Source organism: Corvus kubaryi, unplaced genomic scaffold (assembly GCF_017639235.1).
Source record: "Corvus kubaryi isolate FWS band 111438036 unplaced genomic scaffold, C.kubaryi_AGA036_p1.0 72, whole genome shotgun sequence".
Lineage (NCBI taxonomy): Eukaryota > Metazoa > Chordata > Aves > Passeriformes > Corvidae > Corvus > Corvus kubaryi.
In genome coordinates, this window is record NW_024582060.1 from 4,003,412 (window position 1) to 4,017,065 (window position 13,654).

The 13,654-nt window shown below is 41.3% G+C and overlaps 1 protein-coding gene across 3 annotated transcripts in view; it reads left to right on the plus strand.

Annotated features, from left to right (window-relative positions):
* Window positions 1-13,654, plus strand: part of PIK3C2G (phosphatidylinositol-4-phosphate 3-kinase catalytic subunit type 2 gamma) — a 194,110-nt gene that overhangs the window by 100,173 nt on the left and 80,283 nt on the right. For all 3 annotated transcript variants that reach the window (XM_042050268.1, XM_042050269.1, XM_042050267.1), the window contains 2 exons: window positions 11,570-11,750; window positions 13,325-13,432. In XM_042050268.1, coding sequence (XP_041906202.1) covers window positions 11,570-11,750; window positions 13,325-13,432 — 289 coding nt within the window. The remainder of the gene's footprint in view (window positions 1-11,569; window positions 11,751-13,324; window positions 13,433-13,654) is intronic.

A 13,654-nucleotide genomic window follows, 5' to 3' on the forward strand; every position in this document is an offset into this window, starting at 1 on the left:
CTGGCTAGATGGGTTCCCACATGGGAAGGAGGTAGCAATGTTATTAAAAAGACCTATTTACAATGGCATTTACCTCTGGCATAAGAGCAGCTTAGAAACAAACACAGCATTCTGTGGAAAGCCTATGAGAAATAATTCTCTCCACTTCTGAAAAGCAAAACAGAAGCACAGAGAAATAAAATAATTTTGCCAAGATTACCTCTCAAGTAAAGTTCAGGATGGATTTTCATTCTCATATCTGCTTGGAATTCTTCTGACATTAAAATCTATGGATTTTAACACCAAGGTTAAAATTCAGTTTGATCTGAAGAGAGTGATGCAAGATTTCTTTGGTAAAAGCTTAAGAAGTAACACCATCTTGGTTAGGGGTTCATTAAAAGGGATTTTACTTTATTCAAAGTTTGTTCAGACCTGGTGCCACAGCTGAACATGTCTCAGCAGAGCCGAGATGGACTTTTAAACCTAGATGAAACTCTATGTCTATTCCCAGCAATGAAAGAGCAACAAGGTGCCTGAAGTAAGAGATTAATTTCACCAAGCCTCTGCAAATTAAGCCAACCCAATTTCATGTAGGTCTCTGCCTCATTTTCCTACTGTGCCTGCCCTCCAGCTCTTCTGTTTTCCATGGTAACTAGGCCAGCTGTCGACTAGGAAAATACCCTTGGGCCGTCTTAAAAAGAAAGGTTTTCTCTTACTAATATATTATAGCAAGCTTTCCCTGGTACATGGGCTTAACTTCAAATTCCCACTTCTCTATTTACAAAGCCAATATTTGGTGGCAATAAGGCAGTGAAATGGAAGGAAAAATCAGAACCAGACCAGTATTTTAAAAAGGAGAAGTCTAAAGTTATTTCCATCTCTGCTCTGCTCTCCTACCTTTGCAAGAGATACTATTGCTATGTATAATGTGGAGCAAAAAATTAATAGAGGCCAAGAGAAGAGGAAGGAAAATAAAACCAGAGAGAAAGAAATAAAACCGGCCTAGAAAAGTCATGAAGACAGAAATATTCTTCCTTGCTATGTAAACACTTGTTCTTCTTTCCTGCCACCATCTTTCATGGTCTCCTCTATTTTGATTAAATTAAAACATGGTAGCTATCATCTCATTTGAAGAAGATTCCAGAGTAGCATTATGCAAAAAGAGAGCTGTAGTCCAAAGAGATTTTTCCCTTAAAAGAGTCAGAATCATGAAAAGATGAAAAAGTGTGATTTGGACTCTAAAGACTCCCCCATTGAAAAGTCCGATTTTCTCTCTTCTATTCCCTGAAAACAAATGAGTTATTTTTGAAGTGTAAGGGACTGTATGTCTTCATGATGCCACATTGTGTGAGCTCTGAAAGTTCTCTCCAGTCATTCTATTGACACAGTCAGCCAGGTACAGGCACAGAACTAACACGGCGCTGTGATCCCACGATCTGATCCATACATCCCTTCTTCTTGTGCAGCACTGAGCTGCCACACAGCAAACTGACACAAAAAAGAGGCTTGACATCTTACAGAAAGCACACTCTGTCACATATGAGAGGTCTCCTGCAAACAGCATTTTGCCATCTTGTAATTACACTGAGGTACCAGGATTGCTGAAACACTTACAGTACCTGGGGAGGCTCATTTTTCCTCCCTGTTCCTGTTAGGCAGTGATCTGAATAAAGTTCCCTTTGATAGATATTGGGAAAATAAGATAAGCTGGGCTGCCAGCTAGAGCAGTGATGAAAGTAAAGATCCAGAAGACTGACATGTCAGGAAATAATGTGGAATCAGTTCTTGTTGTATCTGTACTGCCTGTGCTTAAAACACAATGGATCTACAGACAGGTCCCTCCAGAGAGGCAGAAGGGATGCTGCCTTAAAAGAAACATTAATTCCCCATGTATTTGAAACGTATCAAATCTCATACATCCTTCCTCTGCTGTTGACATCTGAGCACCTTGTCTGTAAAAATCTGAGACTCTACTTGAAAGATAACAGCTTTGAATGTAGACATTGTTACACAAAGCAAGTTCTTGTAACTGAGTGCAGAACAAATAGGAAAATTAACAGCTCTGCAGAACAAATTCTTTTGAGTTTCATAATATTTGAAAAACAAAGTTGTCTTATTCTGTTTCCCCACCCCCCTAACCAAACCCTTCCTTTCCCATGCCCAGAGTCATAAAAAAAAAGTAATCTGAAAACTCTAGGATTATAAAGTACAGATCTGGCTCAGAACGTATGAATAAAATCTGGAACTGCTCCTGTTATGAGCAGCCAAGGGCCTTAATGACCTTGTAGAAAGACAATTTCAGTTTTCTCCCTGAAGCTGTTTCTGTGTTAGTATATTAATGTCGTGGTTTAACTCCAGATGGCAACCAAGCCCCACACAGCCACTGACTCATTGTCCCCTGCAGCAGGATGGGGCAGAGAATTAGAAAACTGAGAAAATTCGTGGACTGAGATAAAGACAGTTGAAGAGGCGAAGCAAAAGCTGTGCACATGAGCAACATGGAACAAGGAATCCATCCATCACATCCCATGGGCAGGCAGGTGTTCAGTCACCTCCAGGAGAGCAGGGCCCCATCAACGCTTCAGTGACTTGGGAAGACAAACACCGTCATACTAAGTTTTCCCCCTTCCTCCTTCTTCCCCAGCTTTATTTGCTGAGCATGATCCATATGGTCTGGGACATCCCTTTAGTCAGTTGGGGTCAGCTGGCCCATCTGTGTCCCTTTCCAACTTCTTGTGCACCCCCAGCCCACTCACTTGTGGGTCGGGGTGAGGAGCAGAAAAGGCCTTCAAACACTGCTCTTCAGTGCCTTCAGTGAGGAGCAGAAAAGGCCTTCAAACCTTTGACTCTTCAAACACTGCTCAGCAATAACAGCAACATCTGAAACATCAACCATTTCCAGCACAAATCCAAAACACATCCCCATACCAGCTACTGGGAAGAAAATCAGCTCCACCCCAGGTAAAACTGGCACAACTAAACAAAAAAATTTAAAAAAACCCAACAATTAACCAACAAACAATGTAAAGTTACCAAAGTACTGCAGTGTATCTCATTTAATTCTGCAATTTTGTGTGCATTTGGATTGCCCAGTGCATGCAGAACCATACAGAATTAGTTCTGTGTCTTACATTGTGTTTTATAGTGTCATGAGGGATTTTTTTGTTCAGCTGTGAAGCTAGTGGGAACCGCAGATGCTATCCAAAGCCATTTTGGTAGACATAAACTACCCAAACAATAGGCAGTTGAAGAAAAACATTTTCAGTTTCTCCTCAGTGTATTGCTGTGATAACTGTGGCCTAAATTCAGAAACAGTACAAAGCTTTGCAAGTCCATTGGCTCTCATGGACTGCTTCAATCTGAATTAATTTTGCATTTTATTTATATAGTTTGAAAGTAGAGTAGCTTAGTCACCTCCTGTATTCAATTAATTGCTGGCATATTGGACAGCATCCCAATAAAGCCATTGGGTCTGCTTATTTTAGTGGTGATTATCCCATCTAATCCCATTCATTGCTAGCTCCCAGTGCAGTTACCCACTGGGAAGAACACAACAATTTCTGTTATGCCTGGAATGAATGGTGCATTTCAGTTCCTGTGCATGAATTTACTCTAAACTCTCACAGAGACAGATTGTTGGACGCTTTCAGGCTTGCTGATGCTGGTGTAAGATACTGCATGGAATTCTGACAACAATACGTCATTTGTTCTGGGGAGAAAATCTGCAGTTTTGGGAAAAGCGCAGACGGGGACGTACTCAGTCACGTAAAGAAGGCACTGGCAAAGATGGAACCAGACTTTTCACAATTAATGCCAGACTTGAATGCCAAGTTTCTCACTGAATGGAAAATAATGCTGTCCAATTGATAATGTTCATGCAGATATTAAATGCAATACCTTTGTTAAACAATTGGGGTTTTTTTTATTTCCAAATGCAGTTTTTGGAGAGGACATTTAATCACTCTCTTTAAAGAGGCAGTGGTGGTACTTTTTCTATGAATAGTCGAAACCAGTCAGACCTACAGTTGCAAGTCTGAGCTTAAGTCACCCTCAGTATTTAATGACACTTCAGGGTGAAGGCTTTTCATTCCTGTAGCTTTGGATCCATGCTTTATTAGGGTGGGATCTTTGCTGGGCCATGAACCCCCACTCAAGACTCTGAAGTTATCTAAGGTCAGCACTGTTGTGCACAGGTGCTTTTTGAAACCACCACTAAATTTTGTTGGGTTGGTGTTCTGCCAGAGGTATGTTTTGTGTTTGTGACAGCGTGTTAATAAATTTCTGCTTTCAGATCCTGCCCAATGAAGAGGAGCAGACTAGAAAAAGACCCACTTTTCTAACAATTTTTTAATTTTTTTTTACAAACTGGAGCAGAAAGAGACAGACACTGTTAGCACTGCTTTTTAGTAGATGATTCTTGCAGCACTTATATCGATGTTATCATATCCATTCAACAAATTGGAGATGACCTTATGAGGATGATCGTTGCTTGCTTAGACCTTAGACCAAGCAGCGTCTATCTCTGGTAGTGATACTGGTACCCATGCACCATTATACATTCAAATTAATTCTTGATACAGTTCATTTTCAAGGTTCATTTCATTTCTGTTTCAAGCTCTTTCTCCTCCAGACAACATCAGTTTTATCTGGGATTCATTTTCCTAATGCAAAGTGTGTGCAGCTAACGATATTACATATCAAATAAAACATTTTTCTGCTAGGCAACCTCAGCAGGGTTTGGCACCTTCCTTGCATAGCCTTTGTTTTCACTGATCTGCTAATTTTTTTGTGAGTCAGCAGGACATTCATTCCACAGTTCAGGCATTCAGTGGGAGTGGGAGGAGCTGCCTTGATTGAATCTACTGAATCAAGTGATTTGTCTGAATGCAAATTGTACTGTGTTGTTCATAAAGATCTTTGAGAGATTAGAAAATAATGGCAATGTTGTGTTTCTCAAGCCTAACCCCCATACTTTATATGTCTACAACAATATTTTGTTGTCAAAGGGAGATCAATGGCGTAGACTTCTGTTCTATGTTATAAAAGAATCAGAAAAACAAAAGCAAATTAATCACATGGTATGTTAAAACAAAATCTCACTTTAAGCAGAGTTATTTTCTGTTCTTGGGTAACACTTTGAAAAATGAGTCTATAAAAACAGCTCTCTTTTATGAAAAGCAGCATGTGAAACTGGCTGTAGGCTTCTCATGTGAGAAGAGTGAAGAGCCAAAAGTGGACAGGTGCTTCAAGCAACTGAACAGCTGCTGTTTCTTCATCTTGGAGACTTATTGGTTACAAGGATTCAAAGAAAATGTACCACACTTTGCTCAGTCTACTCAAGAAACATGAACTTTCATTCTCTTCTTGTTCTAGAATACAAATAAAGATGAAAGATCAGCAGATGAAGCAGAGTTTTCCCAGCCCTCTTGTGCCTCTCCCTTTCTCCTGGCTTTGTACTTGGTCAAAGAAAGGGAGAGCAAAAGGAAGTTCAGTTTTCATCCTTCTAATCAAGTTGATGTCCTTGCTCTGTGCTTCTGTAAATCTATGGAAAATGCTCAGTACTCCAGTCACTTGGGAGAATTGCAATGTCTCTTCCATCTCATCCACAGTAACTTCTGCCCAATTGACTTCACTCCCCTTTCTCCCCTGCAGAAACTGCATTGTTCTCAGCGTGCCGGGCATTTCGTGCTCCTCACCTGTTAGTTTGTTTTCATGTCTGTCATTTTGTTGACTGCAATTCCCCAGTAGGTCTACCCACAACGGTGCTGGGGTATCCATGTTTCTGTGTTCCCCTTTCTTTGATTTGTGGTACATAAATCACACCTTTCTAGAGTTTGGGATTGGTTTAAAACCAGACATGTTATCCTGTATCTGTTTTGTAAAGGAAGTTGACAGAGGAAGCCTGTATATTTCTCTTGGATAACAAAGGGCTTCAAGAGTGGAGCCACTGTAAGGTTTTCAGCAAGCTTAATTTAATTACATTTTTCTGTCCAGAAATGGACAATGCCTCACTGAGGCTGTGGCAGAGGCTGGGAATGGAGATTACATTGCAACAAGTGTAAGTGATCCTTTCTGTTTCCTGAAGCAGTAGCTGCCATCCTAGCTGGCCATCTAGCCAGACACTTTCCTGGGAGCTTCAGCAAGTTCAGTCATCCATCCTAGGCACTGGCAAAGAGGTAAGAAAAGCCAGTCATATTTGCCAGCTTGGTGCCCTGCTGCCTGAGAGTTTGGCTGTGTCTAAAGAGGCTGAGCAGACCAGCCAGCAGGTGAAAAAGACTTGAAAAATCATGTCCTGCCTGCTTGGCTGTACTCTGCAGAGGAGTGAGGGCATTGCTGGTGTAGGGCATGGAGGGCGACAGGTATTTGTTAGAACCTGGGAGTCGTAGGAGTTCAGTGTTTGTGCAGTACTCACTGTGATGATATCTCTGTCAAAGGGATTATTCCCATTTTCTCTGGCAGGGAAGTAAAACCTTGTCCAGTGTACTAGTGGGGAGATAAAAGTGAAAAAACAAAGAGAGGTTTTACTTGCAACTGAGTGACTAATTACTAGCAGCAGTTGCCCGCTCATCCTCATGACCTGTCACAGGGTAGATGGTGTTCTTCATCTTCAGCTGCACATTTTTGTTATCTCTGCCATCCATGTATCTCTGGGGAACTTGCACTGAGACCTAAGGAGCTGCAAAGCCTAAATGAAGTCCTACAGGCAAACCAGCCCTGTTACTCATTCTTCTCTTTAAGAATGCAAACAGTAAAATGTTTTCTTTGAGGAGTGGGAAATTAAATGAGTTTAAAGCTTCAGGCATGTGCCACAGCTCCATGGCACAATAAAGCACAAAGGACAGATTAGGAGTTTTGCAGGATAATCAAGACAGATGGCAACCTCAGACACAGAAGCTGTACAGTGGTAGAGAAGTGTTTTTGTGTGCTTATCTTTGATAAGAAGGGCTGTGGAGAATAATTTTAAAGCAATTATTGCCATAATGAGAAGCAGTCTTGTACCACTGTTTTCTTCTTCTGTGACTTGTCCTGCCTTCAACTTAGCAAAACAGAGAACAAACATGAAATACACCTTCAGAACAAAGCATATGGACTTCCTTGGTCAGGTTTACCAAAGATTGACCAACAGGAGGTACTTCAGCACTCACCTTATAACCCTAAGGCACCTTATTTTCATGGTGTGTCTCTGAGTTCAAAACACCTTTTGCAGAGTGTACAGAGTGTGTGCTGGTAGGCACAACTTTTGTGTAATAAATACCAGAAAAGCACATGGAAACAAATTAACCATGGTCACCCTCCTGACATCATGTCTAAATCACCCAGTCAAACTGCCTTGTTCCTTCATAACAGGTAGGTCCTAAACCTGCAGTAAGATACTGGAAATCCTGGCCTTTTCTTCTTGGGGTTGGGTTTGGTTTGTTTGGTACAACATGGTTTTACAGGCTACCTGTGAGCTAATGTGTCCTGTCAGGCATCGCTCTCCGGTTCACCCTGCTCCCCTTTCTCAAGGAGACAAGGAACAGATGTTCAAGCAGCAGAGTTGTCTGAGCCACCTCACTCTTTCATTTGTCTGCCAAATCCTACTCAGAGAGCAGACTGTGTCAGCTTCCCTGTTTTCCAGCACCACAGAGGGAGAATGAGGCCAGCTCACCTGTTTTTCTACCAAGACCCTATCCAATCTCATTTCTTTTTTTTTTCTCCTTTTTTTTTTTTTTTCCTTAATTACCCTTTTCTCTATAGCTGCCAGGAGAAGCAGCTCTGTTTCACCTTCTCTGACACAGCAGCCAAGTCAGCCTGACTCAATTCCACCTTCCTTTCTTCCCTGGGGCAAAAGCCTCTCAGCCTGCTTGCATTTCTACACCCAGAAAACTCACACACATCTGCAGCTGTGGGTGCCAGGAAATGGGGCTGGAGCCACCTTGCAGGCATGGAGCAGGTGCATGCAGAAAGGAGGAGAAGCAGCTCTTGCAGAAAGCAGAGGCATCTTTCAGGGCACCCCTGTACCTGACTTACTCCATTTCTCAATTTCAGGTCAACTTCCTTCTGTACTGTTTCAGAAAAGTGACCTGGGGACAGTGTCTGAGTTCACCAGCCTTGCTGAGAACAAGGGTGTTTGTCCCAAATCTGAGAACCTGAAGAGTAAGGAAGTCTCTCTGTTGTTGGGAGCAAGATGCTCCACCTAGGCCTGGCATAAATCCAGGCTTTTATACTGAGTTCTGTCTTGCAGAGTCCTGTGAAAATTATCAGGAAAAAACAACTTCACATGCTTCTTGACTGACAGCCTTGGGTTTTAAATCATTCCAATTTTGTCTTCCTCTGTCACAGCTAGGCATCATGTTCAAACTTGAAAATTTCGTTAGTGTCTTGAGCATTTCTCCACCCTGCAACTTCAGAAGCTGCAGATTTTCCTATCTCCACTGAGTTCTCACCGTGGCAGGGTGAAGATGTGTGTACCAGGAAGCTCTGAAGACAGAATTGCAACAGCGTCTTTGTTCATTTGTTGAATAAACATTTCAGCGAAGCCTACAACGAGTAGTCACACTAAAAGCTGTCCTTCGTATCCTCTTTGGGACCACTTTTATAGAATGAATATAGAAGTCAGACCCAGTGCATACAAATAATTTTGCAAATGTAGGTCTGCAGGCTTTTAGGAGCACACCTGCCCCTGTGGGCAGGCAGAGGAAGCCGTGCTGCCGTAGCAGTCGCTTGACACGTTTTGAGTGTAGAGCCCCAAGTCCCTTGTGGGAGCTGCTGGGGAAGCACATGGACTGTCAAAAGCTGCCTTGTGTGTTCAGACTGAGCGTGTGCTGGCAGGGAAATGGATTTTATCAGTGACATCATGATGACGGCCTCAGCTTTCCCCATGGACTGGGCTCAAGAACCACACGTGAGAGGACTCAGGCTCCATATACCCTGTGTCCTCATGTACACCTTATGCATAAGCTCTCTGAATCTGGCCCATAATCCTTTCTCAGGCTGAAAAGAAATCATTATATCGTATGTGTATATAAGCTTATTTCCTGTGAACACTCAGCCACAAGGATAATCAAAAAATGGATCTTCTAAGTTGATCTGTTTTATGCAGGAAGTAGCTCTGTTTAAAATAGTAAACCATTTTGGTTTTGCTATTTTGCTTTCTATATGTGAAATCCTAAGCCTTTCATTTTAGGGAAATAAAAGCTGGTTTAATGTTCTCTATATCTGAGAGGATTAAAGGGAGATCTCAAGCATGAAGAGGTAGCCTTTATGGATTTCCTAAATGTGTACTATTAAAAATGGAGTAGGTGAATGAATATGATTTAGATACTCAGGAGCTGATTCCAATGCAAGCCTCAGTGCAGGCAAGGCTCTGCACCAGCATTAGATGTCCAGTTCAAGATAGATATCACAGTGGTAGCTGCCTTTTCTTAGGTGCGCTTGTATTTGCAGGACAAAAGTGAACAAGTTCATCCTGACTGTGTGTCAAGGAAAATGCAAAGTGTTTGGCTGGACTGAGGGTGAGCTGGGCTTTTCTTTGATAGACTAAATTCCTGCCCATACCAATTTGGACAGTGATGCTTTTATTTAGAAGATAATCACCAAGCCTCTTCCTGACTTGCTGTTGAAGTGGACTGAGTATGTTTTTACTTTAGATGGCCTTGTTTGCCTACAGCTGAGATAAAAGGCCACTGCAGAGTGTGATGCAGTGCCCTAGACACAGGCCATTTTAGGCAGCACAGGGAATCTGAGACATCTGCATGGGAGTGGCACACACGACATGTTGCCTCTAGTGGACCCGTGCCCTTCCAAGGCAGCAGCTGGAGGAAGTGGATCTCCTAAGATATCTAGAATGGCATGAGGTATTGACATTTAAGCAGATGAATCCCATCCTGTGGACTCTTGGACTTACTCTGATCAAAATACGAAAGAATTTGTTTGTCCACTGCCGTGTATGCATGCGCTCTCAGCCTTCCTCCATTTGTGAAAGGCTCAGGATAAGAACACAGCAGCCTCTGTGTGCTGAGCTTTGCCTTCCACCAGACATTGCAATGACAACTTGTATTTCCTTCAGATCCAAAAAGTAATTATTTGTTTTTACTAGTCCACAGGGGAAAAAAGTTATTTCAGACTCCTCCAGAGAGTGTTGATGATAAACTTCTCATATCGCTTCCCTTTCATGTCGAGGCATTTCTGATAGAAACACCACTCATTCTTTAAAGATTTTCAAATCCTCAGATGTTCCGAGGTTTTGTGTAACTGGAAAGGCTTTTCAGAAAGCAGTAGGTGATATTGTTCTGCCTTGAATTACATAGGAAAAGAGGACCTAGAAGAATCATTGTCTTATAAAAGATGTCAAGAATCCCTCATCACCAAAAGAGGCATGTGCTGCAGTAGCAATGCTGCAATGCCTTATATATGATTTGAAGGAGTTGAAGTGTCTATAAGAATTACAGTTTTTCACCTTTAAGTATCAATACTTCAAATAATTTCTTGTTCTTGTTTTTTGTTATGTGACATATTCATATGTGACTGATTCATTCACATGGTGAGCCTTGAACATCAAGAGCTTCTCTGATTTCTGTCCTGAAAAGTAGCATTATTTGTTAGGCTGGGGAAACTGCATTAAGATTCAGACTTTTATAAGGAATTTACGGTTTGAGATGTACTTAAGAATGAAGTTGTGAGGGGAAAGTTCATACAAAAGCAAAGAGCAGTTCCATCAGTCTTTCAGGCAAAGGGATATCCCAGGTGATGGGCAGGATGTTAACAACAACATAGAGCTGGTGATTCCATCTACACTTAAAAAAATAAATCAAGCAGTGTACAAAACCTCTGGCACACATAAGGAAAAAATTTCCCAATGATCAATTTGATTAACTAAAAAAACCCCTCTACACTCCCCAGCTTTCCTGACCCAAATAAATGTGTAATTAGAGAAGACTGCATGGTGATTATTATTAAAAAGAGTATGGGTTTGGTTTTATTTCTGATTTTTATGTTGGCAGTAACTCCAGTTCCAAAGCTTTTGCAGGCTTCAGAAGAACTAAAAGCTGAGTTTTGCTTTAGAGCAACACTTACCAATAAAGAAAGAAATAAAATGGGCTCACTTCACTCTTTTTAGTGGTATAGCCAATTTCAGAAATGTCTCCTCAGCTTAAAATAGTGAAAATTTCTAGAATTGAAGATACATCCGAGACTAAAACAGTCTTTAAATGCACCTCCTAGCTGAAAGATTTGCTTGCTTGTATAAATGTACTGACAGGAGAAAAAAAATATTTAGGGATATATATTTAACACTGGACTTCAAAAATGCAACTTCTTTTCACTTTGTAAACTCTCTTGCAGAAATAAGGAGCAATACAGGCATTGCACTACATATGACAATAAGAAATGACAGTGTTCTGTTTATTCAACATGTTTGGAATCTCATTTGTTATCAAATGGGGCTTGAGTCTGATTGCCTACTAGCAATAACATTTTTTTTTCATTCTCTGCTGCCCAAAGTGACCAAACGTAGATTAGCCTGGAGTCCATTTATTATTCCTGCTTTAACTGATATAAAATAAAATTCAGTTTTAGATACACTGATGTTTTTTTCCCCTCCTTCCTTCAGGCTGTTGAAGAATGCACAGAATGAAGTTCATTTCAGAATGTGGTATAAGAAACTACTGGCTGCTCTCCAATTCTGTGCTGGACAAGCCCTGAACAATGAGTTTTCTAAGGAAGAAAAGCTTGTCAGAATTCTGGAAGACATTGCCACAAAAGTGAAAGCTGCCAGTGATCCAAAAAGAAAGGTTTGTTAAAAAATACTGCCCCTTCCATCTAAGTTTCTTAGGGTATTTTATTTTTTCTAAGGTAACACCTCTTTCCCTTAATACCCTTTCCATAAATAAACCAAAGATTTAACTAAACTTTATAAACATTCTTCTGCTCTGAGAACAGGTAACACACAGATGTTTAATGGGACGACTCCCATCACTATTACTCATGAGGTCTGCAGAGCTTTTAAGCCATTTAAATTCCTTCATCAGTGGTTTCTCAAGTGGACTTGGAGGAGGCCAGAAGTAATGGCAACAAAGCTGATTATGATTTCACTGAGAGAAATGCTCACATTCAGCAGCTCATCCCAAAATATTTGACTCCTGTAGAGCTGCAGTATTTCTTGAAAGCTTTACTAAGAGTTGTTCTTGGCAGGCTGGACACATCCTCATTTCTTAACAAAGACAACCAGAGTGGAATGTAGTTAATATCTCAAATATAGGACTCAGCAATGAACATTGAACACATACCTGAAGAGATTCCTCCCTGGCAGTAGAAATTTGCAGTTGTCTTCTCCAGTAGGTACAGCTTTTATACTGCACAGGTACATTTCTATTTCAGAACTGTTAATTTTCCAGGACAGCTGCTGTTACTTACCTGATGTGTAAAACTGCTTCTTGTTGAAATCTCAGCAAGGCAGAGCAGAAAGCCAACTAAAAATATATTTGCACTGCTGGTTATCACGAACAATATCATGAATCTTTCTGCCTTGTTAAGGATTCGAAGATTTTCAAAGGGTTTCTCAGAAAACTCTCAGTGCTGATACTGAGAGCAGCAAAGCAAACATGGGAGTAAAAAGACAAAAATATTTGCAAAAGGAAAATCCATGTAAAGAAAAAGAAATAGTAGTAATACATTATACATTACTGATGCATAATTCAGATTTTAGAGATTAATCTCGAGGCTGCAGTTACTATGATACTGAGAAGCTCCCAAACCTTGCAGCTAACACAGTTAGGCAAGGGAAATCACAGTGTTGAGGCAATAAGCAACAAATTGGGAAGTTGTCAGGCAAGGCAAAAAACCACATGAGAAACAGCAGAGCAATACAAGGCTAATCAACCCCTAATGAAGGGTATTGAATCATAGAATCAGAGAATGGTTTGGGTTGGAATGGACCTTAAAAATCATCTAGTTCCACCTCCATGCCATGAGCAGGGACACCTTCCAATAGATCAGGTTGCCCCATCAAGTCTGGTTTCACAGGTAGAGGTTTTTTCTAACATCCAATCTAAACCTACCCTCCCTCAGTCTGAAGCCATCCCCCCCTGTCCTGTCACTCCATGCCCTTGGAAACAGTCACTTTCCATCTGAACCCACAGGGCATATGAGCTGGTAGCACATCTAGGCAGGAAAAGCATCACTGTGGAGTGATTAGTGACTGTACAGTTCTTAATTTAGTACCTCAGTGTGACCTCACTAGCTGTTTCAAGGTCACACGGATGCTACCGGCTCCGGAAATTGCACTGCTTGTTTAAAGTACAGAAAGACAATAAAAAAAGCTGATTTTGTGTTCTTTCATGCTGCCATGATGATTCACGTGCTGCAGGAGGTGTTAAACGTGGAGCTCAGCAGCCTCCAGCAGTTCTTCCAGGAGGTGAAGGTCTGCCATCTCCCCCTGAACCCCGCGCTTGTTGTCCAAGGCATAGAGGCAGATGTAAGTGTGAACAGTTACATTTTTAATTTTGGGTTTGGTTTTTAGTATAAAGAGGAGATGGAGTGGATACCTTCATTGACCGGGAAATGATCGTAGTGATATCGAGCATAAGTCATCTGGTCAGCTTACACCCAGAATAATCCCCTTTAAAGCTTTGTTTGAGGCAGAAGTGACAGGGTGGGTGGGGTGGGTGCTGCATGTAAATCACACCAACCAGAGGTT